The 27049-nt window shown below is 40.0% G+C and overlaps 1 protein-coding gene across 2 annotated transcripts; it reads right to left on the bottom strand.

Annotated features, from left to right (window-relative positions):
* Positions 1 to 141: 141 nt before the first annotated feature.
* acsl1b (acyl-CoA synthetase long chain family member 1b) lies at positions 142 to 27049 on the bottom strand. Of its 2 annotated transcripts, none has more exons than XM_072668225.1 (21): positions 27024 to 27049; positions 15686 to 15898; positions 15446 to 15560; positions 13777 to 13841; positions 13404 to 13505; positions 12828 to 12927; positions 12527 to 12702; positions 11641 to 11673; positions 11458 to 11509; positions 11261 to 11334; positions 8953 to 9030; positions 8659 to 8793; positions 7995 to 8129; positions 6671 to 6766; positions 6493 to 6565; positions 6304 to 6392; positions 6083 to 6199; positions 4747 to 4890; positions 4269 to 4370; positions 3527 to 3598; positions 142 to 2714 (listed from the first exon to the last, which is right to left on the bottom strand). In XM_072668225.1, exons 2-21 carry the CDS (start codon positions 15878 to 15880, stop codon positions 2574 to 2576), a joined length of 2094 nt encoding a protein of 697 aa, XP_072524326.1. In that variant the 5' UTR covers positions 15881 to 15898; positions 27024 to 27049; the 3' UTR covers positions 142 to 2573. The 2 variants fall into 2 exon arrangements, with proteins under 2 accessions (XP_072524326.1, XP_072524325.1); XM_072668224.1 differs by lacking the exon at positions 27024 to 27049 and adding an exon at positions 19954 to 20066.

The following is a 27049-nucleotide window of genomic DNA, read 5'->3' as shown; positions in this document are numbered from 1 at the left end:
AATGCAATGAAATCCTCACAGCAATGCTCCAAAATCTATTAGAAAAAGCTTTCTCTGATCAGTAGAGACAGTTACTCCAACAAAAGCAGGATCAACTCTTTTTAATACCCTTGATTTCAAAGACATCAAAGAAACAATGAGCAGGTGTCCCAATACTTTTGTCCATATAGCGTAGGCACACCAAAACCCCTCCAGTCCCAGACAGCTTTGATGTTTTTTAATGCCAATAACTGACAATTTACTCCAGATAATCACATTTAATTTCAGTCATGTACATCTTTTTACATGAAGCACATATTTACGGCATTCATTGTTGACATTTACATAAACAGCACAATTCATTTGCATATTTCCCTTTCATTCCACACACACACACACACACACACACACACACACACACACACACACACACACACACACACACACACCATATTGTGATGCAAGTGACACCACACTGCTTAATAAACATCTTCTGGAGTTTCACAAAGCCCTTCATATCAAACGAGTCCAGGTATGTGATAACAGTGGGGCTGTGGTGTCGGACAGATAGTGTTTACAAATCTTTACTGTACAGATTCTGCATTATATTTTTCACACATCACCTCGGACTGATCAGATAAAACAGTATTACGTACATCTGAAGATTTTAACCAAGCCAGAAAAAAGGGGTTGAAACTTCTAGCTGCATTTTTACCCAGCTTGTTCAGAAACTCTTTCACATCAGGCATGTACAAAGTATCTAGAAATGTCAATGTCATCACTGTACCTTTACACCATGTAGCAATATTAAAACCATATAAATAGCTGAATGTTGAGCTTCGTTTCTTGCAAAGTCATATCCACAATGTCTGGATGTAGCTGTAGGAATGAAAGCTAAGGATCCTTCTTAAAACAAAGCAGCAAAAGACATAAAAATACCCACACGCTTAACAAAAATATCAACACATGGCTATGGATATGCATACTGCCAATAAATAGCACAACGCATAATGGCACCATGGCCATGATTGCCCGGGTACCAGTACAGTTCATTATAGCTGAGCAGTTAGCAGCACTACCAGTCCAGTGAACCAATCAGAGCCTCAAAACTCCATTCTTTCAGGAGTGTTTTTAGAACTGCCCACTTTCCAGGTCAGATATACAGCGGTGCAAAGTTTTGGCCATCCCTGGTCGAGATTTCTTGTTACTATGAATTGTTCATTGAGTAGAAGATAAGCAGATCTCCAAAACACCTCAAGTTAAAATATAAAACATTCAAGCAAGCAAGTGGGAAGTGAAAAAAAAAAAAAAGTGTTTATGAGTTGTGATTGGGGGTGACCATGCAGGGTACTGACCATGCAGGGTACCCAAACGTTTGCTTCGGGCCCCTTTTTCCCCATTTCAGTACTTCTTAAACTGTAAATGCTTAACATTAAGGCGGCTCATCTTTTACTATTCTAGCAACCAGGGGTTTTCAACGTTTTGCATGCCACTCTATATACAATATTTCCTACACGTCATGAAGATTACACTAAGAATGTCTGTATTTGGGTTTTTGTTGTCCATGCTGCCTATAAGGAGTGAAAAAATGCTTAATATTCTCTAACACTTCATTATTGTTTGAAGAATATTAAATCTATTTATAGCCACCTATATAGAGTGATTTCATCAAGTGTAATTACGTTACTGCACTGGCAGTTCATTCTTCGTTCTTCATGTTATTTCTTAGAATGGGCAAAATGATCAGTCAGTGCACAAAGATCATTTCACTGGATAAAATCACCTAAAATATGTAATAATATCTAGAAATATACATATATTGTAGATCACCACAAAAAAACCTTGTATCTTCAAAACGGCAACTTAATAGGAGAAGAGAAAAACCTATGAGAGAAAATGAAAAAGTCAAAGTAAAAATTCCAATAATTTTGGACAGCTTCTTTTTGGACAATATTCTATTTTGACGCAATTTAAAGGTCAAAGTGCAAAGTACAAGGTTTTGGTGTGACAGCGATGATGCATTGTATTACATTTTAATGTTCTCAGAATGAGAAATATTAGTTATTCATACTGTATTGAAGCTGCTTTCACTTGCTAATACATGCTTTTCTGCCGGGTAGATTTTGCACAGAATGGGCCGAACGTCAGAACCACTAAGGCAGAAAACCAGCCATCAAACATCACAGAAGCGCAGTCTAGCACTCAAGCAACATCTTTAGAAGTTCTTTTGAATATGAAAATCTTTAAAAAGCCCAAAATAACTGCAAATGTCTTGGGCAAATCTGTTTCAAGTGTTAGAGAAAATGTTCTTTATCAAAGTCTCCCACTACCCATCTAGCACCAAACCGAGGACATTATGTCGAATGTGAGGTATGATGTTCTTTAGGGTAGCCGGAGACCATGGATTTCTCCTTCGTGATATATGAAAGGCATTGGATGTGTGTCATTGAGAAGGCATGGTTCCTCACTGAGGATGACTCTCTAAAGGAATACTTCACCCAAAAGTGTTACCATAGTCAACAATGAATGAAAGACCCAACTCCCATTGGCTTTCACTCATTGTCAGTATTCCTTTAAACTACAGGGTCAGGGTTTCATATGTGAATGTTGGAGTAGAGATCGTCGATCTGCTGCCTGAAGTGGTTTCTGAGCTCAGCGCGCTTGGCTTTGAGGGTTGGCGTGAGAAGGCCGTTTTGGACTGAGAACAATTCTGTGTGCAGAGCGATGTCCTTCACCTAAAACACATTGGATCAGAGATCAGATTAAAATCAGATTAAACGCAGAGCAGGTTTTATAGTGGTTAGTCTCACAATAGGTAGGATATGGATTTTTTGGGGGTTATGAGGAAGGGCCACATTTAGGAGGATATAGTGTAAATAGTCTAGAAATAGATATACAAATAGGGAGAAAAGTATTCTACTCATCGCACTGTAAATAAAAGATGAATAGTTATAACGTTAGGAGTAAGATCTACTCGAATAAGACTATAGACTCTACATCTTTTATTTTTATAGTGAGAGGAGTACAAAACACTTCCCTACTACAGTAAGTGGAGGATCACAATGACTCAAGCTGTTATTTTAAGTATTTTTAATTTAATTGCGATATAATGTTGCAATGTTTGGCATTTCATTCAGTGCTATGTATAAAATACAATTTAAGAAGAAGATGATTAGACTGTGCCTGTCATTTACAGTGTTATGAATATGTCCTAATAAGATCCACTTATTAATTCTTCATTCATTTTGCCATGTGGTAATTATAATTAACCATAAAAACCCACAGTAACACATTCCTTGGCACTGCAGTGAGAATGCATTATTAGTATAGCAGGTTTTAACACCTGGCTACGGGAGCTGTTTAGCTCAAACTTGCGGGGGTACACCTGATAGTCGGATAGAGGTCAGATCACATTCTCACCACTACGAGCCGCTCCAGAGTTCATTAGGGGCCGGGCCGAGACCACCTCTTCTCAAGGATCACGGAGCACTTGTTTTGCTCCGCATCAAAATGCGGTTACTGTTCATGAAAAAGCCCAAAGACTCACCTGTTCAAAAGACTTCAGTCCACTTTCTTTGCCCAATTTAACAATGTCCTCCAAAATGGCATTTTTCACTGCCTGCAATGAAATAAGAAAAAAAATTTTTTTTACTGTTGCAATCCCATTCTCTAGACATTTCACAGTGGTTTTTCACACAGATTGAAATAAAATATAAAAATGAGACATTTTCTGATCGATTAAAGTTCTTGGCTGATGGGGTAACCAATGGAATATCTAAGGAAATAGTGCCGTAAAGAATTCACATATTATTCTCACATATTATTAGTCCATGACATGTTTGAGGTCTGATGTTTGTTTCTTCAGTTTTGCAATGGAGCTACATTTAAAAAAATGTTGGAGTAACTCTGTCTGCTGTCCAGGGAAGGCTTTCTACTTGACTCTGGAGCATTGCTATGAGGATTTGATTGCATTCAGCAACAACAGTGCCAGAGAGGTCAGGATGTTGATGATTACCACATCACCCTCATCCCAAAAGCACTGGATGGAGCACAATCATTCCAGAGACATCTGTGTCAGTAAAGGGTGCAACTTAAAGTAGCTGAATGCATTCGTTAAAAGGGGTGTCCACAAACATTTGGACAGTGTAGGCTTCCATTACTTCTTAGCTACCTTAGCCTCAGAGATCCAGAGCAAAACTACGGACTGAAACTTTAGACAACAAACATGTCCAAACACGAATGAAGTACTAATCCAACAGAATCAACTGCTGTAGATGCACATTATTTACCTTGTTGCTGCAGAGCTCCTGATAAGAACCCTTAAAACCTTTTTTACTGGCCCAGGCAGGCAAGAAATCTGGGTCCGGAACAATGATGGCTATCAGGCAGGACTGTGGAAGAGAACCAATATACAAGTTTAATTTCTGCTAGAGGCAATAGGAACAAATATATAAACAAATGTACAAACTCACTAATTAACCATACAGCTAAAATGACTAACGCTATCCCAAGGAAACCTTTGCTGGAAACCATCTGCATGATGTTAACCAGTCTAAAATTTTTCTCTATATGCTTCTGTTCACACTGACCAAACCTGCAAAAATGTTTTTGTAGAACTGCACTGCAAACTTTTATATTTCCTCACACCTATACAAAAATAATGTACTTAAAGTTGAACTTATTCCATTTATTTACTGGCATATACACTGGCATTTAACAATATGCTTATGTTCTCAAGCATCATAAGGGAGCACCTTCTCAACTTACCTGTAAACTGTCTCCGTGCACAAAAGCCTGGACCACAGCTTCACTCCTAACATAAATGTTCTCAATCTTCTCAGGGGCGATGTACTCTCCCTGAGCAAGCTTAAAGATGTGCTTCTTACGGTCAACGATCTTCAGAGTGCCATTCTATTAGCAGACAAAAAGACAGGCTTCATGATACCATTGTTTCTTTTATAATACCACCATCATTTGCAACACTAAAATCTGGAGTTAACTTGTTTTAAATGTGTAAAACTGAATATTTTGGGCTTTAATTCTTCTTTTTTTTCCTTTTATGAAAATGGACCATTTACTCTGCGGTCCATATATTCAATAAATTAAAATGAAGCAACCCTGCTCAGGACGTAACCTGCATGCTCTTTTTGTTAAAGGACGGGATCCGTAAACCGAAGCCTTGCTGAGCGTAACGAGAAAACCTAGTTTTTTTTTTTAACGTGACACTTCAACAGTTTTAAGGCTGTATCTGTAGCACAAAAAGTGAACTTTATAGGATCAACAGTTATCTTGGACTGTGTACAGGGCTCAACAAGTACCTTAACGAACCTCCACTTAGGCACAGCAAAAACTCATTCATTGTGAAACTACATTTTTCAAATCGGAGGCCATTTACATATTTCTGAAATGTATAGTAGCAATTAAAAATTGCATATTTAATTCTAATAAAAGAATCAAAAGGATGGAAAATGGTCATGGTCAATTGTCATATTAAATGAATAATGTTTAGAATATTAACCCACAGAATGATATAATTGAACATAATAAGACAAAATAAAGCATAGGGAGCATTTGCCCGTTAAAAATTGCCAAGCTTTAAAATTAGTTATTTTTCCAGTGGATCACCAATAAATCAGGCTGTTTAACTGCTCAAGCTTTTTTGCATAAAGGATTTTCTGATTTAACATTTTCTGTTGATTTTGCCCCGAAACCCATCATAACCACCTCTAATCAAAAATACAGACGTGAACAAGTTCCATAAATCAGTCTAGTTATAGAATTTCAGCATCAACATTACAACCATGAATGGCCAGGTGCATAACTAGTTAAAAATTCATTAAATCCAATTCAAATGTATTTCTATTGTGCTTTTCACAACCAATGTCACAAAGCAGCTCTACAGAGATCTGGGGCCAAGCCAAGGTCTATTTTGATCAAGCCAAAGGCAAGAGTGGCAAGGGAAAAACTCCCTCACACTGAAGGAAGAAACCTTGAGAGAGAAATATGCTGAGATTCTGGTGAACACGAAACTTGGAGCACACCGGGTTTATATGAGGAACATCACTTTGTTCATGTGATGCGTGAACTTTCAAGTGAAACCCACCGGCAACCACCTGCCAATATCTCCTGTGTGGACCCAGCCGTCTTGGTCGATGGCCTCTTCAGTCTTTTCTGGGTCTTTCAGATATCCCTTGAACACATTGGTCCCCTTCACACAAACCTAGCGTTCACAAGTACGCACAGTCAATGGTCAAATTAATAAAACAAAGAAGACAGTTTATCACAGCTTAAACCGGTCGCTTCTAGTATGACTGATAAACACACCTCTCCTTCTCCATTGACAGCCAGGTAGTTCATCTCAGCAACGTCTACCAGCTTCACATAGTTACAGGGAAGGGGAGGTCCAACATGACCTGCAATAAATCAGTTAAAAAACATGAACCAGATAACAACAGAAAGAAGGCAAAAGAGATATAAATAAATATACATTCGAGAAAGTGTGCATGATTATACCTGCAGACCAATCTCCTGACAAGGTTACTGAGCAGCCAGCCGTACACTCTGTTTGTCCATAACCTTCATAAAACTGAACAGCAATAAAGACCAGATTAATCTACACACTGCCAGAAGTAACTGAAAACAGATCAACTACATAAAAAAGCAAAGTGTGTGGGTGCGTTTTTTAACTGACCTGGCAGCCCAGTGCCGCACGCAGGAAGGTCAGCACAGATGCAGAAACTGGGGCAGCTCCGGTCATCATTAGGCGCACACGACCTCCAACACTGGCCTGCAGGGGGCAGCAGAAATATTACCGTTACCAGAATTTAGTGACCCAAATCCAAATATTTCCTGCCTTGAAAACTTGTGCCTGAAACTTGTGTAAACTTGTGCACAAATAGAAGATTTTCCAATTTAGATCTGATTCATAGTCAAGCGACCTTAATGAGAGGGATCTAGTCAAGTCAAGTGGCTTGTATTGTCATTTCTGCTCTGTACAAGTACACAGTGAAATGAAATTACTTTTTTCCAGAACAACATGGAACAAAACAAGAATAAAAACAATACAGTACAGGACAGACTGCAGAAAGTGCAACGTGCAACACAGAACAATAAATACAATAAATACGACTCAATTCTGAGTAGAGGTAATAAGTGTAAGGTGCATATATATTTAACAGGTAGGTATTGATACTAAGGTGCAGAGAAATTTAACATGCTGTGACATTATATGCAGACAGCATACAACGCACATGAAACATGAAACAGCACTGAGGTAGTAAAGTATGGAATATATAAATAAGATAAATAAGACAAATTAAAATGCTATGGGTTGTGGGGATGGAGGGGGGTTGTTTGTGTGTTTGTTTTTACCCCCCACTCCCTTTTCTAATAATGAACAGCCAAGATCTGTTTGGAAGATGTTGCTTTTGCTGTTACATGGATAGCAACTAATCTTTCTTGTCTCTTTCCTCTCTACATAGTGGACTACACAGATCATGGAAAAAGTGGCTTCTGCATCCAAATATTGAATTATATATCTAACAAATGGGCAGTGGTGGCTCAGAGCGGGGATATTGTGCTACTGTTGGGCCCTTGAGCCAGGCCCTTAGTCATCCCTTCTCTTGGGGTGTGGTAGTGTGGCTGACTCTGTCCCTGGTTTTCTAAGCTGGGACGTGTAAATAAATAAATTCCATTGTACTGTACAACTGTAAATGACAATAAAAGCACATCATTATTTGGGATTAATACAGCGTGTACAGATCTCTATGGGACATGCACTAGTTTCTGACTGAAAAATTAAATTTATCTTGCTGGTAAACTCTTCTTTTAAATGATCTAAGAATATTGAAAGATATTTGAAAAATCTTTTCCACATCCTCAGAAGATGGCCTGAAACTTTCACTCAGGATGAAATCTAGACTTTTTATCTTTCTCTAAATCTCACAACCAAGCCTATGAAACCAAGGCAACAGACTTAAATAAAAGTATTCTTTCGCAGAACATCACATTATTACCTGGACTTTCTTAAAGATGAGTTTGTCCCAAAAACTGTTTCTCCTCACGATGCCACTCATCAACTCGGCCTCCTTCCTCCGGAATGCAAATTCCAGTATCCACTTCTTCAGCGGAGTGTTGGCCTGTCCAAATATCTAAAACACACACATATACAGCTTATTTATTTCGTGCATACATTAACTAGATGTGACCACAGTGTAACTACAAAGATCATAACCCAATTACAATCTGTTGATCATCTGCATGTTACAAACCAGTCTAGGGTCAGGCCATAGCAGAAAATAAGGGTGGGCTCTCTCACCAGACCCTCTTTCAGATCTAACAGGGGTCATAAAAATTATAACTGTAGATAATTTACTTTTCATAAGGATATTTGATTATGTATTAATTGCATGTTTAGGACTACTGGACAAAAATATCTGCATTATATTAATTTTACTGCATTTGTGATCTAACACAAATCAATGTTCGGCCAACAATTCCTATATTGCTGCATTTCTAATATTTACTGGACATTACACGCTGCTTGCACTCCTTTACCAGGGTTCCCACAATCCTTATCAAGCTCTTCCTGACACTCAATATCTCTCAGTGTGAATCTTACTACATACATGTCCGTAGGTCTCTAGAGTACTCTAAGCAAAGAATGTAGTTTATCAACACCTTATCAAACATGCGGTTAAGCAGACGGGGCACCACTGGGAACACAGTGGGACGCAGGGTTGTAAGGTCGTCCATCAGAATGCGGATATCTCCCTGGAAAAAGCCAATATGACCTCCGTGGGCCAGAAGCACGCCCTGAAAGATACAAACGTGAAGACGGGTTTTGAAAGTTTTGAAGATATTGAAGGTATCACATGCAGTTATGCACAGCTATGATTTGCTTTGATTTTCTCACTGCAATTAACATTGTAAACTTCAGCAAACTCAATTCTGAATTATTTACGCTGCCCATACCTGCACCACTTGCTCAAACATGTGTGCCAGAGGTAGGTAAGAGATGTGAGAGTCACTGGGGCCCAGGGGACAGCTGGTCTAGAAGACAAGAGAAGATGTGCTGTTACAGTTTACAATAAACCATTTTAGTCCAACAATTCTGTATCTATGAACAACATAATGAGATTAGTTATGCATGCTTTTTTCTCCTCTGATGCCTTTTTCTAAATCAATTTCACTTCCATGGCAAACACACATTCATACAGATGAGGCCATATGGCCCTAATAGCAATTTGGATTTGGGCTGAGTGCCTTAAATATCCACATGGTAATTTAAGCCTACTTTAGGCTTCCTTCAGACATGCAGCTCAAATCAGACGTCTTGAAATATACTCAAAGGACAAACTTTCTGCAGTTTGAACACCCTCCAACGTTTTCTCGGTTGAATTCAAGCCCAATTTAAATTACTAGACATATACAGTGGGGAAAAAAGTATTTAGTCAGTCACCAATTGTGCAAGTTCTCCCACTTAAAAAAAAATGAGAGAGGCCTGTAATTGACATCATAGGTAGACCTCAACAATGAGAGATAAAATGAGAAAAAAAAATCAGAAAATCACATTGTCTGATTTTTAAAGAATTTATTTGCAAATAATGGTGGAAAATAAGTATTTGGTCACCTACAAACAAGCAAGATTTCTGGCTGTCACAGACCTGTAACAACTTCTTTAAGAGGCTTCTCTGTCCTCCACTCATTACCTGTATTATTGGCACCTGTTAACTCGTTAACAGTTCTTCACTATGGTGAAGACCAAAGAGCTGTCGAAGGACACCAGAAACAAAATTGTAGACCTGCACCAGGCTGGGAATCTGCAATAGGCAAGCAGCTTGGTGTGAAGAAATCTACTGTGGGAGCAATAATCAGAAAATGGGAGACCAACAAGACCACTGCTAATCTCCCTCGATCAGGGGCTCCACGCAAGATCTCAGCCCGTGGGGTCAAAATGATCACAAGAACAGTGAGCAAAAATCCCAGAACCACACGGGGGGGAACTAGTAAATGACCTGCAGAAAGCTGGGACCAACGTTACAAAGGCCACCGTCAGTAACACACTACGCTGTCAGAGACTCAGATCTTGCAGTGCCAGACATGTTCCCCTGCTTAAGCCAGTACATATCCGGGCGCGTCTGAAGTTTGCTAGAGAGCATTTGGATGTTCTGGAAGAGTATTGGGAGAATGTCTTATGGTCAGATGAAACCAAAGTAGAACTGTTTGGTACAAACACAACTCGTTGTGTTTGGAGGGGAGTGAATGCTGAGTTGCATCCAAAAAACACCATAGCAACTGTGAAGCATGGGGGTGGCAACATCATGTTTTGTGGCTGTTTCTCTGCAAAGGGACTAGGACGACTGGTCCGTGTACATGAAAGAATGAATGGGGCCATGTATTGTGAGATTTTGAGTGCAAACCTCCTTCCATCAGCAAGGGCATTGAAGATGAAACGTGGCTGGGTCTTTCAGCATGACAATGATCCCAAGCACACTGCCAGGGCAACAAAGGAGTGGCTTCGTTAGAAGCATTTCAAGGTCCTGGAGTGGCCCAGCCAGTCTCCAGATCTCAACCCCATAGAAAACCTTTGGAGGGAGTTGAAAGTCTGTGTTGCCCGCCGACAGCCCCAAAACATCACTACTCTAGAGAAGATCTGCATGGAGGAATGGGCCAACATACCAGCAACGGTGTGTGCCAACCTTGTGAAGACTTACAGAAAACGTTTGACCTCTGTCATTGCCAACAAAGGATATATAACAAAGTATTGAGATGAACTTTTGTTATTGACCAAATACTTATTTTCCACCATTATTTGCAAATAAATTCTTTAAAAATCAGACAATGTGATTTTCTGAATTTTTTTTCTCATTTTGTCTCTCATAGTTGAGGTCTACCTATGATGTCAATTACAGGCCTCTCTCATCTTTTTAAGTGGGAGAACTTGCACAATTGGTGTTTAACAATTTTTTTTTGCCCCCACTGTAACTAAAGTTTTGGCCAGTCATATTAGATTCAACGTTTATGTGAGAAGGCAAGTCAAGGATGCACCATATGCTACATAAATATAAATATGCACACATTAAATACTGCTGAGAGTCAGGTTTATGGGATGCTACTCCAACCAGGCCCTATGACTGTGAGCAAGAGGAAGGAAGCTAAAGTGGGTATTGAAGCTGGGCTAAAAGACGAACTAACCTAACAGCTAGCCAACCTGCTGAACAACTTAAAACAATGTGGGACATAATTCACACGGTGACGAAGAGAAGAGTTTTAAATTCACCTCTGTAATCTTTGTGTAGGCAGAAATGTTGGACACAATATTTCTGTGGGTGAGCATGGCCCCCTTTGGATTCCCTGAGGAAGAGTGAGAGTGAAAATGAGAGACGAGAGAGACAACACACATCACCCTCCTATGCACAAGCTGCACCATACCAAAAAGCAAACAAACAAACAAACAAACAAAAAAAAACTGAATACCTGTGGTTCCACTGGTAAAGCAAATAATCGCCAAGTCATCAGGCTTAGGAGGCTGCAAGACAAGAAGAAAATCAAATGTCATCAAGCCACGCCCACGTCAAAAGCTCATCTCTTAAGAAACCACCTCATCATCAAACGCAACAACGGACATCAGAAAGATAAACAGCAGATGGTGCAACTTACCGCAGGCTGCTGCCGATGGGCCTTCCCAATGGCCTAGAAGAGGAACAGATACAGTCATTCATAGAGGAACTAAAAAAAGGTTTAAAAAAAAAAAAAAAAAAACTGTGGTGCAAATGTGAGAATGAGTGCAAGACACAGAGAGAGAGAGAGAGAGAGAGAGAGAGAGAGAGAGAGAGAGACAGACGCAACAACAAACATATCACATATCATATATCACCAGAGAACTCCAACATTACATGTTCTTTAAAGAAATAAAGGGATCTCTAACAGAAGGGGTTTTCTTTCAAATTCCAGCCAAAACAATAAGCTGTGCCAAACGATGTGTGTGGTGCTCGTGTGAGTGTCTTGTGAGCCACAGTGTTATATAACAGTGTGACTACCTAGTGGAGGCCGGTTTAGCACCCCAAAAGATCTGGTAAACAGGTTCATACAACTACTGTAATATATGTGTCAACATAGGCTGGGCACTAATTATGTACGTATTTTATACATACATAAATACATATATGACTGAGTGAGAGAGCGAGGGAGGGCGCGAGAGAGAGAGAGAGAGACAGACAGACTACATGGACAAAAGTATTCAGATAAATATCCTGCTTTTGTTGGAGTAACTCTCTCTACTGTCCAGGGAAGTATTTCTACTATATTTTGGTGTAAGGATTTGATTGCATTCAGACTGCAGACAGACTGTTAGTGATATCAGGATGTTTGCCAACCCACCTCATCCTCAACTGTTAATGGTTGAAGCCTTTGCTACTAAAGACAGCTTCATAAGCATGGAAGTTTAATACTAATAATATCACAATGGGCAGTGAACAACTAATTAATTTTTTAAGTCATATATATGATTTTAATGACAAATCATTAGTATTCTCCCTCCATTCACCTCTGCCTTATTCAGGCTGATGATCTGCACGCCACACTGCTGGCCTCGAGCCACCAGCTCATCATCAAACTCCTCCATCAGGATCAGCAACCGCAACGCGTGTGCCTTGCTGGACTTGCTGTCCAGCAGCAGACGAGCTTTCGCTGCCACATCACACACCACTGTGGAGATACAGGCTGAAACACACACACGCGTAATGTGAATTATCACTCAGAGATAGAAACCTGATCAACAAATGAAGATATACAACAGCTCATGACTGGACTGAAACAGCCCCACATTTGACAAACAAAAGACCTACTCTTCTCCATGACATAGTCGATGGCCTCAGTGCCCAGAGTGTCATACAGTGGCACGGCTACCAGTGAGTATGTGTAGCAGGCCAGCTCTGCAATGGTCCACTGCAGAGAAGAAAATGTAGCATCGTTAGAAGACTTATTCATCATAAAGGTGATCTAATACAGCAAGATGACAAAATAAGGACCTCAGCCCATTTCCCTATGCTCCGCACTACATCACAAGCTCAATTTAGGAAGGCGTGACCTACGATTTTCCTGAGAGCTTTTGCTGGTGCTGTAAACCAACTAATAAAAAGGTGAGCTTATCATGTTTGTGGGTTTTTTAATAATCACAAACCCTTTCATAGGTTTTATTCTGAGGCAGAATATCAGGGTTGTAAATGCTTGATAAGAGCATTTTTCTCCCCAATCTCTTAAAATGTAATAAATGCATTATTTGGCACTTAAAATGTAGAATCTTAGAAGGAATGAGTGCTTGGTTTTGGAGAGTAAATACAATGGCTGTATTTGTGTTGAACAAACTGTGACACTGTACTATGCTCATAGCTGTGGAAGCTAGTGTGGAATGCCGGCCTCACCTCTGGTCTGTTCTGAGAAAAGATGCCGATGTACTCGTCGTTGGTCTTGGTGTGGCCATTGTGCAGCAGTGCTGAGCCCAGGTTTGCTGCTCTTTCTTCAACCTGAGAAGACAATACCACACAAAGCATTCCAAAACTGTTACTAAATGGCCAGCTTATCTAGAAACCCAGTCACTATGAAGCTATGCTCCTTCACCTGGAACAGCATAAACCAGGTGACTAAATGGGCCCTACACATATGGTTTTAGGTTTTAGGCACATAAGAACATTATTTAAAATCAAGCTCAGGCTTTAAAATGTTTTACTTGTAAAACAAATCCAGATGTAGGTAAACATAAAATCTCAGAGCAGATAACAACTCAGATATTCCTACCTCGGAGTAGGACAACCACTCATAAGGCTTCTTTGGCTTTCTTGCCCCTAAGCAAGGTCCATTATCTAAAAGAGGAAAAAAATAAATTAATTAACCAGCAGTATAAAAACAACCCTTTTCATTTTGATGATAGTGATTAAATGTTCATAAATTAAGCCCTTACTAAATTTCATCCCAGCAAAATGGAATAAATCATGGACAGTATTTATCGGTCTCTTGTCATGTTACACTTTTATTTGTGCAGAACTTGTGTGTTTCTTGTGTGTCTAACACAACTGATTTTAAACACATGAAAAGCCAGATCAAGTTTTTGAGTGTCTCTCAGATCTTAGCTGCAGGACCCCTTTTACAAAGCTACTGAAAAGGGTATGCATTGACGTCACATGCCTGCTGGACCACGCCCCCTTAAGTTGAACTGAGTGGTAACACATTCTGCAACACGGCTGTGTTTATTAGGGGAAAATCCAAACCAGGAATAAAACAAGCAATTATCTGCTCCAGTTAAAGGCGGATTTATTAAAGTTGGATTTCACAGTGAACCATCCAAGTTACCAAAGAACCAATTGTCCTTGGACAGCGATGTGTAGCCAAGAAAGTCCAGCTCAAATCACACCCCTTTATAGGATAAAGCTTCATACCGGATAGCACAAAGTTGAGTGAATGGTTTTAGGAGTGTTTTCAGGCTCATTTAGTGGACTCACCCAGGTTTGCTAGCTTTCTCTCTTACTTGTAGTTAGCATGTCGCTAAATTCACAACTACGGTGGGCTTGTTTTTTCCCCCACCTGTTTTGCATGGCTTCACCAAACGGTGAGCTCCCACATGTTTTAATGCATGAACTGTAGTTGTTTCTGTGAATTTGAGCATCCATTCGCATCTCTTGAGAATTTGACAGTAAAAAGAATAGCCCAGAATTTTAGCAGCATTTTAGCACAAAACGCTAACACTGCCGCTCAGTCGAACTTTGTGTCACTTAGTGGGCTTGGCCACACCATCACCACCTGTGACATCACATATATATGGTCTATACTGGTCATGCACAGTTACAATCGGAGGTTTACATGCACTTATCAAGGTTTTCTGAAATCAACACAAGGCCAAAAAGCATACATACAGCACATGTGATTGGGATAAATGTCCCTTAGTAAGTTGCATCTTAACTAGATGCCGGCAGATTAGATTCTGGTAGTATTCTGGCCATTCTCCAGTTGGAACACCCAATTGCATCTGTTTCTAGCTGATGGATTGAAGGTATGCTGAAGAATGCAGAGGTAATACTCCCTGTTCATCATTTTATCCACTTTGTGCAATGCATCATCTATAAAACATCCCTAGAACATGCCGCTACCACCCCCATGCTTAACAGCTTGTACAGGGTTCTTGGGGTTGAATGCCTCACCTTTACTCTTTTTAGCACCACTGAATTAGTCATCTAAAGTAAATGCACATACATTTTTGACCCTGTGTTAATTTCAGAAAACCTTAAAAATTAAAAGTATGCACCAAATAATTGTTCTATTTTTTTCCCCTATTATCAAGATTTATGTTGTACATATTGCCCCAAGAAAACGAACAGTTCATTACTGTATGGAAATGTCCAACCACCACTGTATCTGCATGCATCATACATTTAGCTTACTCTTATTTGGTCAAACAGAAAATGTTACTTACTTGACACCCTCATGCCTCTAGTGAAGCACTCATACACCGTTTTAGCATCATCATAGTAAAAAGACAAAAGTGCACCGTCTTTCATTAGTGTCGACGTCCGGGCAAATTCTTCCCCCTGAGCGACAGTGAAGAACACACAAATTCAACAGACTGCTCTCTATTCATTCACAAAACGTCTGTTCAACCTTTGAGTTCCTGATCGGCCTGGTTCTGTGATTCCAACAAGAAACGTGAACTCACCGGCACCTCTACAGACTGCATGCGTAGGTCACAAGGAGGTTTGAGGGCTTTGGGCCGCGTGGCGTACCAGTAAGTGGTGACCGCTGCAAAGGCCCCCACACCCACCAGAGTCCGGGTGGACAGGCTGCGGATGTACTGCCGAACATCGTCCAGCTCAGGCAGATGCAGCTGCTTCAACAGCTCGTGGGCCTGCATGTCTGTCCGTTAATGGATCTGTGGAGGGAGTGCAACAAGATTCAAGGTTAAGACCACTGCTGCACTGTTTTTTTAACATACTGTTTCTCAGCTACAGGTTTGAGCACAGATCAACACAGCTGATTGAACAATAATCATATTTGGTATGTTTTCAAAACAAGAATTAACAAATAAATAATTAAGGTTGCGCTTCCCTTGCTAAACAGACTGTTCTTCGAATATTGCCACACTACACAGGCCGTTTGTCGTACACAAGGCTCATATTCAGGCCAGACGATGGAAATGTGTTGGCTCTGACAAACGTGTGTCAAAATTAGCCCAAATGGGAGTGGTCTAAACCTTGCATTAGGAGGAAGGTGTTGTTCATCAGTGCAAAGTAAGAAGGTAAAAAGTTTAGCCAAAAAAATGTATTAATTAAAAAAAAAAGAAAAAAAATGTATAGATATTTTAGATTATAGGTAGATATTTTCCTGTTCTGTCATTATCTATATGTCTAGAAAGAACTGACTGTACACATTTGCAAGATCTCTGACAAACTGAAAAATGCATTATACTGTAAAATATACATTTTAACCAGTATAAAACAAACAAAAAGAATCACAATTTTCAGCAGCAGAAACGTGCTGCAAGTACAGGTGGGCAATTTGACTTATCGTATGATGACACATTTTACTGTGATAAACCATATTTTTTCATCAGTGCATGGAGAACACTTACCAACTGCATGTTTCATTATAAAGAGTGTTATTAGTTCTACAAAACTGGATGGAGTGCAGCAAATACTGATCTAGTGAGAATCTGCCACTACTGGTGCATTTTGTCTGAGTGTAAAAATACTGCAATAAATATTGCATTTGGTCAAACTGTCTTTAAATATCTTAACACTGTATTTTTACCATATACCTAGCTGCATACCGAGCTGTAAACTGTTTAAAAAGAACTATACAAGGCTGACATAACCCACAGGTTTAATTGTGCTGAACAGTGCATGGCAGAAATACAATCCTCTCATGCTGCAGCTTTAATACTTTAATAACAGCCCTCATTATGCCCTGTATTTTTACAAAGTAAAACTGAGAAGAGTGCACAGAACAATTTCACTACGACTTAAACACCATGAGCGGTGTTCCGAGGTTCAGCGAGCAAAGGTTACAATGTTGACTGAGTTATCAGTTTTCTTATCATATGTGGAGTTTGTCTGACCTTTTGACACGAAACAGGCACTTGCCAAGATTCTCACACCTCATGGGCTAAAGACCTGCACAGGGACGAAACTGTCTCCTCCCCAACGCAACACCCCCTGTAAACCCACAGACATCAAGAGGCCCATGGGATAACCGACTGCAAATGTGAACACTAGACCAATCAATTTATAAATAATGGCCAAACACACTTATTAACTTAAAATGTAATCTCCTCTCCTTTTCATTAACACACACTTTTATTAAGACTATTATTTTGCCTTTTCATGACTTTAAATTAAACTTCCAAACTTCCACTGTGATCAACTGAAATGTATACTGCATATGGTAATAACGCAATGTACATGAGGGTTTAGTAATAATGTTAGTAAATAATGTCTACAATTAATATGCACGGATTTTGAAGGACATTCATTTTGCTAAGCTTCAGTCTGTTAATATAATATTAATAATATATAATAATAAAATATATTAATATGAATATTAATACATGCATAGTAGCGTTCCCTGTCACATATAAGCATCGATTGTTAAATAAGTTAAATATGCCTCAATTCAAGGCCTCCAATAATAATCCAAACTGACTGGTTTAGCCTAAAGAAATACAACTTTTACTCACATGTAGATTCAATAGCATTTACTGAAAAATAGGCTTAATGGTTTAGGCCTTCATCATTTCACATGACATACACTTTTTGATTGCACAAGTCTAATAGCAAGCTGTAAACAAGAGACTTGTGTCTTTGCAAGATTTGAATGAATGCTTATCAATGACTTTTAAGGCCCATAGTACATCGGCCCTCTGATAGCTGTAGAGAACAATGTGTGCTTGCATCCTTAGGGGGTTGAACAGGTAACCTTAGGCCTACTTTCTAAAGCACTAAAATTGATGGGGAGCTAGTTCTTAAAAATCAGAAGGCTTTAGGAGAGGGGGGCAGAACCTTTCCTTATAAATAAAGCCGCCAACTCTTTTGGTAATTAATGTTTCTCTTTAGATAAAGGTTGCAGATCCAGAGGTTTATGGACATACAGAATTGTGCAGGTCATCCAACCAATCCAAAGTTGCTAGTCGCTAGTGTCACTCTGATAATGTTCACATTCTCTGTACTTCATAAATCCAATTGAAGCTAATTTCATTTCTATCTTTCTAGTTAATGACTTCCCACCGATGTAATATCATCGGGCTTTTCTAATACCCGCGTCAGGCCAGCTGCCCACCTTTAAGCTACTTTCCCCTTTGTTTGGCTTTCATACAGCCATTCCCTGTTGTCGCTGTATAAAGAAAAACATTGAATCAAGGCACATCTGTACTGAATCAAATCCTACATTATGTGACTCATCACACCCCTACTAGCGTGCTACCTAAAAGATGAAAATAACTCAATGAAACTAGTAAAATAGAAGCTTACTGGAAAGAACTAAAAGGGAAAAGCACTGGGGAAGTGTTGGACACTGGTGACATTTATCACATTTATTAGCCTGTTTTTTGGACTAATTTACTCTATCAAGAGAGATGCTCTATTGAAAATCAGTTATAATTATCAGTATATAATTACATTTAGATTGTTTAACCAGAGTAAAGTACAAACACTGCATATCTGCTCAAGAAGATAAACCACACAAACTATTTACACATGCCTAGAGATCAGGCCTACAACCCCAAATGACATTCGATTTGTGTAATTTGTCTGGACTAGATACACAAACCTCTGAGAAACCTCTGACTATGAAATCAAAAGGAAGCATTTCCAGCCCCGTTTTTAAATGATAAAATGGAACAGAATTTGCTGTAATGAGCCACGAATGAAAAATACCCAGAGGGATGCTACTAAAGACATGTTTTTACATGACATTTAGAAACAGTGGCCATGACCACTACCTGACATGGACTCACCGAGCCTTAGTGTCACCTAGGAGAGCGTGTGTTGACAGAATTCATTAGCATTATCATAGCCCAGTCAGGACACACTGCCCCTTTCACCTTTTACCTAGTTCCATTATTACCACCGCGAGCAGGCCAGCAGACATGTCCCAGCCAGCCATGTTGAGCTTGCAGTACAATTATGGTGTAAACTTCAACCACATTCAGCACAATGAAGCTCTGGAATGAACAGACTGACTACAAAAATATATCATTTCTATTACTCTTCACTGCAGAGTTTACTTGCATCTCTTTATTGAAAAGTCGGTGGTTCCTCAGATCTCTCTAATGGAAACCTATAGAGGTTATTCCGACCTCTACTGCACACCTATAGACTTTACTCATATCCTTTTAGTGCAAACCTATACAGGTTATTCCGACATTTATTGTACTTTTTGAGAGGTTACTCATATCTCTTTAGTGCAAACCTATACAGGTTATTCACAATTTTCATTGTACATCTATAGAAGTTACTCATATCTTTGTTACAAACCTACAGAAGCTACTCAAAACTACAGAGGTTACAGATGTTTTTATCGTGAATCTACAGAAGATACTAAAATCTCTTTAGGACAAATCAAGAGAGGTTACCTGTATTTCTTCAGTTACAAATCTATAGAGGTTACCCATATCTCTTCAGTGCAAAGCTATAGAGGTTATTTACATCCTTTTCCTCCTCATAAAAGTGCAGAGGTGAAAAAAGGCAAAAATAAAAAAAAACATGAATTGCTCACAATCCTTAAATCACACAGCAAGCAATCGATTCTTTCAGGGAAGCTGCACTAGCGAACAACTCTTAACACTGAGCAGTGGTTTTAGATAAATGCAATGCCTGGCCTGGGCTCAACGTGACCCACACACTGGTGCCAAAACAGAAACCCACACCTGTGTGGAGATTACAGCTCAAGATCTCAAACACTCTCACTCACACACACAAATTGTAAATTCACCTGAGTCACCAGCGAAGTCCAAATACAGGAACTTTGCAAACTGCTCTATCCACTAACTGGAACTGGAATTCCTGGGTAGGCCCAACAAGAACAGGTAAGAAGCAGGCAGCATTAAAACAGGCTGGGTTTATGTGCAACCACAAAAGACACAACCAATCCGAAGGTCAAACTGAGACCAGCCCCTCCCTGTTCCTTATTGGCCTATCTGCCTCTGAAATGCGCTCTGTCAGCCAGTCCCAGAGCACAACAGACTTCAAAGTTACACTGATTAACAAGACTGAGTTAAAACACAAACCACCTACGACAAAACAGCCGATTCTGACAAGATATTAAGCAAAAAAAGACACTGATGAGGTTTAAGTTGTTGATTGCCTGACTTTAACCCCAGTGTCCTTGACCGTTTTCCACATGGTGCATTCTTTGGCTATTTTAAAGTACACTACATTGTTCAAATGTTTGTCAACACCCCTTTCAAATAAATGCATTACATTAGATTTGTTCTGTGGCTAATTTAAGCCCAATACTAGTGCTCGGATGTATCTACTGAAAATACATGTACTTTATTTTGAAGGTCTTCTGTAGCTTATCTACAAACGCTCACACAAACTACTTGGAGGAAAAAATCCAGATGACTCCAACAGCATTATGGTTAAGAATAAGATTAGGACCAGGGCTAAGGTGAGGCTTGGGAGATTAAGGTAACTGAAATATTGAATTCAATAGGTATTTAGTTTAAAAGATTTACACAACTTGCAGATGGTGTGAAAATTAATCTCTATATTGAGGATTCTACTGATGTATCTGGTGATTAATTAAGAAATCTGGGCTGTAAATATGTGGACTTAACTGAAGAACCAACCAACCAACCACAGCCTTTCAAAGACAAGGACATGCTCAAACCTCTCATTTAAAAACTGTAAAAGTTAAAACAGAAATAAATAAATGGACCAAAAAGAATGGACCAATAGAAATGCTTTTAACATCGACACCCTTTGTGTCAATGTTACCTAAGAAAAAAATGGGAAATCTAAGGGTTTCCCTTGTCCTGTAAAGGTACATTTTTACATGACAGCAACAATATTTAAATGCCAATAGCAAACTTTTAATCTATGTAAAACTTTTTAGCAATTATTTTATTTTAATCAAGTTAAATTGACCCCAAGCTACGGTAAACCAAGTCTGACCAAACACCCAAACCTACTCAAACTCTCTCAGGCTTCACATTCCAGTGGAAAAGCTGACACTGTAAGACTATTGATTACCTTGTCTATGATTGGATTAAAGAAAGAGTGGCTGTATCATCTTGTTGACTTCCTCTTTGAATTGCACTCATGCAGGGGGTCAGAGAGAACAGCTGCTGAAGAGGGTACACGCACTCGGTCACATGCTCCTCCAGCTTTTCCAGGGCAGCGGTAACTTGACCAGGCCCGAGACCTCTAAACTTGGTCTGTCCGGAAAGACAGACCAATGGTAGACCCCAAGACACGATCATTCGATGAGGGGCAGCCAAGCAGGCAGAGCCCCCCGCCCCCACTCCTCCAACACTCAAGCTAGGGCCTGCTATTTAAAACCAGTGGCATGCTAAACGGAACACATGATGACGTGGAGAAACAGTCCAGCTGCTGCTTCAGACACGAGGCACAACTAACAGACACTCGCACCCACCTCGCAGCTAGACTCTGGACTCAAGCGTGACCATATCTTTAAAGAAAATGTTTGGCAATAAGACCACATTTACACAACTGTTCCCTCTACCTGTAATGCAGTCAACTGGCCAAGACAGGTTTGGTGTCTGAAGTTAGTGAGCTATATGAGCTATAAGGCAGTTAGCACAGTGATCAGAATCCAGGTCAGAAACCACATAAGCCAGTAAATTAGACATTTCTTAAAGTCTGGAGTCTCTTAATTTTCTTAGCATAGTTGAATAACGGGATTTCGGCAGATGGAACTGACATACTGTGAACCTCTGTTAACACTGTTATGTCCTCCTTCAAATCAGCCATATTCAAAACAAGTCTGGAAACAGTCCAATTCCAAAACCCCAAACTGTTTCATTGCACTCATTAAATGTACACCCCCAAAATGTACAGACAACCAGGCTACTCCCGAAAAAACCCAAGCCAAAAGCTGACGAAACAATAAAACGTGACGCTGAATTCAAGAAAATATGGTGTTTTTGCTCAGAATCAACAACATGAACTCAAAAAAAGCATGCACCTAAACCTCCTAAGAATTTAGTACTGGCCTTATGACGAGCCCTCAGACCTTTGCTAATGTCTCACAGACCACAGGGCCTGAGTTTGTCCTTTACTGATTTTCTAGTGTCTCTACGCCCATTCATTTAGAGAGAATGTTTAGAGAGCACATTCCACAGTTGCACAGCATGGACTCATACGAAGACATTCACAGTCACATGTCCTCATAACTTCAATCGGACAACACATACAGATTATCACATATTGCGATTGTAAGGGCACACACACAAGAGCTGCATTATCTCACCATAGAAATGCATTAGCTAAGGCCGGATATGCATTTTTATCCCACAGAGTACAGCCAATGGAGTATTTGGGTATTCCAGCTTCCTCAGGTCTCTTATGACTTAGACGACTGTTTCTGATGGCCCAGTTAACAATAACAACTAGGAATGCATATGATCATATCAGTGTTCTAAGAGATAATAGCTAGGCAGAACGTTTATCAGATGACCAAGAATAACAAGAATAAGAAGGTCAAGATGAAGAGGAAGACCAGCATAGAGAAAAATATGAAATGACTGTCTGCCACTAAGGGAACAGTGACTGTAGACTGACTCACTAGAACTTCCTGTTTTTTTTTTCTATATAGAGAACAAATGATCTAATCTAAGCACACACAATGGGGTGTCTGACCCTCAGACAGATCTGAAGGTCCTGACTGAACCACATCAATTTTAGAATCAATTATAATAATATTAAATAAAATATGCAACCTGTGTTCTGTCAAAATACAATACCAATACAACAAAACAATGGCTGGTATGTCCAGTTTGATCTATATCCCACTGCTATGTAACAGAACGACTGAACAGAGTCATGGTGAAACTGAATATTTTTTAATGAACTAGTTTCCAAAAGAACAGCAATCGAGTCGTAGTGAGGTCTGAGATTGACACCCCTGTTAATCACCGGCTCAAAACAGCGCACCTTATTTGCCAAGTCTGTTTTAGACAATAAGCCATGTCTTTCCACATTTTACTCACTCACTAAAGCTCGCCAAACAAAGATGATCAAACATGCTCTAAGTCATCCCAGCCCACAGGCACTGTAAAACAAGTCCTCTACGATATCCTCACAGAACGAAAGCAAAAGTGTATGGCAGCCAGTGAAGGACATGTGTAAAACAAGCCACAGCAGTTGGCTTGTTGATGAAATGTAGCCATGACACAAATCTTTTTTTAAGTATCTTAAGTATACACAACTATATGAATCATAGTGGCATCAAAAGAAGCAGGATTTCAGATGACCTTACATAAAAGGTTGCATAAAATGCATTTATTAAGCCATTTAGAAATGTTGTTTACTAAATATTGTTTGTCTAAATAGTAAATGTGTGATTTTAGTGGAAATCTCAGATGCTGTTTTACAAGCTTATTTACAACCCTGTTATTTGGCCTCAGAATGAAATACAGCATTTTTTCTGCATCTGAATAAAAAGGCCACAGCCGCATAGCACAGCTTAGCTCAGCCTGGCTTTTAAGATTGACCCACCAAGGTGTTTTGGCATGAGCCTTCATGGGGAAGCATGTTTATTTCATTAAGCGTTCATATGTACCACAAAAACCCCTCCAACACAAAATCCACTGGCAACAAACCACCCAGCAAGTTGGCTACTGCTGGCGTCTGATAAAGATGGCAGCAAACTGCAGATAAACGGCCCCATTCAGCACTGATGCCGGCCAGCCCACGCCACACGGACCACTGTACAACACAACCACACATGCAAAGTGTAGGGGTCAGACAATGCGCCGTCTGTCGAAACACAATGCTCAAAAAGATGCACAGCTGCTCCAGGGTCTGTACTGAACTGCCAGAGAGCGTGCAGACAAACACACATACGCACAACCTAACTGTGTATTTTTCACCAGTAAGCACTGGTGGTGTGGTTTGAAAGCCTCTGTTGATGCTGTGCTTCACACTGGCTTTCCAGTTATGCTTTGTTGCCTAAACAAGTCATTGCACAAAATGTGAAGAGGACAACGCCTTCATGGAAACCAAAGAAAAATATAGGCCTGACCATTCAACTTCATCGAGTATGATGTGACCTTTCACCTCATTCCATGCAGGCTAGGAGAGGTTACTGGTAAGCCAGGTCTAGCTACAAACACCAATCAAGAGGGGAAAGACTGAAAGGTCAGTCTATAATCAGGGCTTCCAAAATTCTATTGACGTGCTTTCTCATCCTTACGATGTAATTTCACACCATTTCCTCAATTACAAGATTCAATTTCATACAATTTCCTCAAACAAAGAGTGCGGGTTGAATTTCAGGCTCCAGACCTTCTGAAACAATAGACGATAATCATCAAGTAAAGCATTTTCATCTTCTAACCAAACCTCCTCCTCGCACATGAGATAGGGAGCACTCTGACCTGGCCACTCAACTCCTGAAGTGGTGCCACAACAGTGTCCAGAGCAGGATTTTCCAGTTTCAAGACAATAAAAAAAGCTTTCTGATGGATCTTCAGGGTGGGGAAAATCTTTCAGTAATTCAGGATGGTTTAAATTCTCTAGAAGCCAGTTCACTGTGGTGGTGCTCCAGTAGTTAGGTCAGTTAGAGCAGCTAGCCTAACACAAGACTTGCCAAAGCTGGCTGTGCTATCTCTGCCTTCTCCGTCTTGTTCTAACAAATCATGCTCTGCAACATGCTTTTGGGCCCCAAGCAAAAATATTACACTGGGCCCCACGACTCTAACAATTCTGTCAAAACACCCCTGTCAGTCACAGGCCCTTAGAACCATCCTAACCCCCTAATTAGTTTGGTTAAATTGCCACACCCTGTGATGTAATTCCATTGCAGGGTGTGGCAATTAAACCAAACAAATTAAGGCAAATTAAACAAAACATGTCACGCTACAACTTCCCACTGTTTTATTGTTTAATGACCTATAAATCAAAGGCTGATTATATTTGACCAGGATTATTTATTTTCCTCCTTTATTAATATAACATGTTGGATCAACGCCTTCTGGAGAATTCCGGTTAAAAAAAATGTTTTATTTTTTTTATACCACAATTACGTCTGGAAGTTACTGTAAACATACTGTGTCACAATATGTAAAGACATTTTTCACAATACACTGTATTTATAACGATACATGGGATTAGAGCTGGGCTATATGACAATATTTTATCGTATTGTGATACATTTTGTTATCGTGATAGACTGGCAGTGCTTAAAAAAACTGATCAGCTGCAGGTTTCATAACAGACAGTGTAATTAGACTGGTTTATTTGGATAAAGTGCTGCAGATATTGAATAAAAATCACTGTACTCAGTTGTGGAGAGTTGTGTATTTGAATAGTATTTTTGAACAGTCTGTCGTTACTGATGTTTTGAGTCTGTGATCACATGTATCGTGATAAATATTGCAAAAAAAATATCGTTAAATATCATGATATAGGCTTTTTACCATATCGCCCAGCCCTAACGTGAAGCATGTTTGGAACTGTAGTGAAACACCACCCATGGACAAAAACCCCTGCAGCTTCTAACCACAACCTCCTCCTCACACTTTAACCCTGCACCTCCTAAAAACATCTCACACACTTTATCCCTGTACCTCCAAGGCAAGACGTCCTTCTCACACACTTTAACCTTCGGCTTCCTAAACAAGGCATCCCTCTCGCTCACTTCAACCTTGAGCCTCCTAAACTAAAAAGTGTCCTTCTCACACTTAACATATTTACATGTGAACAGTCATTCAGGGCCGTGGACGAGCTTCGCAGCGGAGGTGACAGGATCCAGATACTAAGTATTTAACGCTTCCAAAAACCTCCTGTAGGATACTGCACAAAATTACTATAAATGTTACATGGTTTTATGATAGATGTGAGAAACGTCCGTCACCTCAAACGTTGCGAAAGCCAGTCATGGCAGAGATATACATGTAGGCTGATTAGGGCGAAGTAGTCCTAGAAGAAAACTGCCCCCCCACAAACCCAAGACACACATGTGGTGGTTTTGGGCAGTAAGAAAATGCCTATATTTGTGCTGAAGGCATTTTAGACAAGACTGTCTAAATCAAACACTTCACACTCATTATTTTGTTTACAGGATTATGCAGACATCCTTTTTTCTGCCCCTTTAGTCCTACTCACAAAACTACAGGAACTACTGGAGTCATGCAAACATGTGCACCAGTGATGCCACAGTGATCCACGATCAGCTCAGCACGAAGGAGCCCTGGTATAGCTGGCATTTCTGCCATTCCCTCTCCAGAAATGTACTAGCCGTTACATGTGTGCCACAGCCGGCTGAGTGAACTGGCTGGCTCCTCGTGGCTACACACCTCCTAGTTTCAGCTAAAAGTCACTGACAGAGCAGTGCAATGCAAACTGGGTTTAGGCAGCTATAGGCTGCTAGGTGTAGCCTTGTAACACTGTGTAGACTGTTTTGGAGCTCTCTGAGCCCCACAAACAACTCATTATCCTTCTCCTCACAAACCACACGAGCTGAAGCACCGGCATGCTGTCGCTTTTGCTAATGGTTGGACACGTTGCAAGTTGCACTTACCAAAAAAAAAAAAGGCAAGAAAAAGTTACTGAGGCACACGACAAAGCATTTCGTTGGTATAAGAGAAAAAAGCACCTATGCACTCAGAAATCCCCACGTGTGCACATTACTGAGGGAGACAACGTTTCCTCCTCCCTGCACATTTGGCACAACTGTTGCACTGATGCACGAGGCACGCTTTTCTCATCACTATAAAGACTAAAATGAATACACAAACACACACACAAGATTTCTAAGACTCAGCAAATAGCAGGGAAAAGGAAAAGTTTCGTTAGTTTGAGCATTGCATGACTGACCTGTTAGAGTGGCGACCCCTTCGCTG

The sequence above is a fragment of the Salminus brasiliensis genome, chromosome 2 (assembly GCF_030463535.1).
Source record: "Salminus brasiliensis chromosome 2, fSalBra1.hap2, whole genome shotgun sequence".
NCBI classification, from domain to species: domain Eukaryota; kingdom Metazoa; phylum Chordata; class Actinopteri; order Characiformes; family Bryconidae; genus Salminus; species Salminus brasiliensis.
Note: the sequence above shows the minus strand (reverse complement) of the source record. Positions and strands in the feature narration are given on the sequence as shown.

Coding starts and splice junctions, on each gene's coding strand:
- acsl1b (XM_072668225.1), bottom strand. CDS start 15,880: ATGCAGGCCCACGAGCTGTTGAAGCAGCTGCATCTGCCTGAGCTGGAC. Junction 12,703..12,827: donor CGACTATGTCATGGAGAAGA/GTAGGTCTTTTG, acceptor TGTGTGTTTCAG/CCTGTATCTCCACAGTGGTG. Junction 11,335..11,457: donor CTTTACCAGTGGAACCACAG/GTATTCAGTTTT, acceptor ACTCTTCCTCAG/GGAATCCAAAGGGGGCCATG.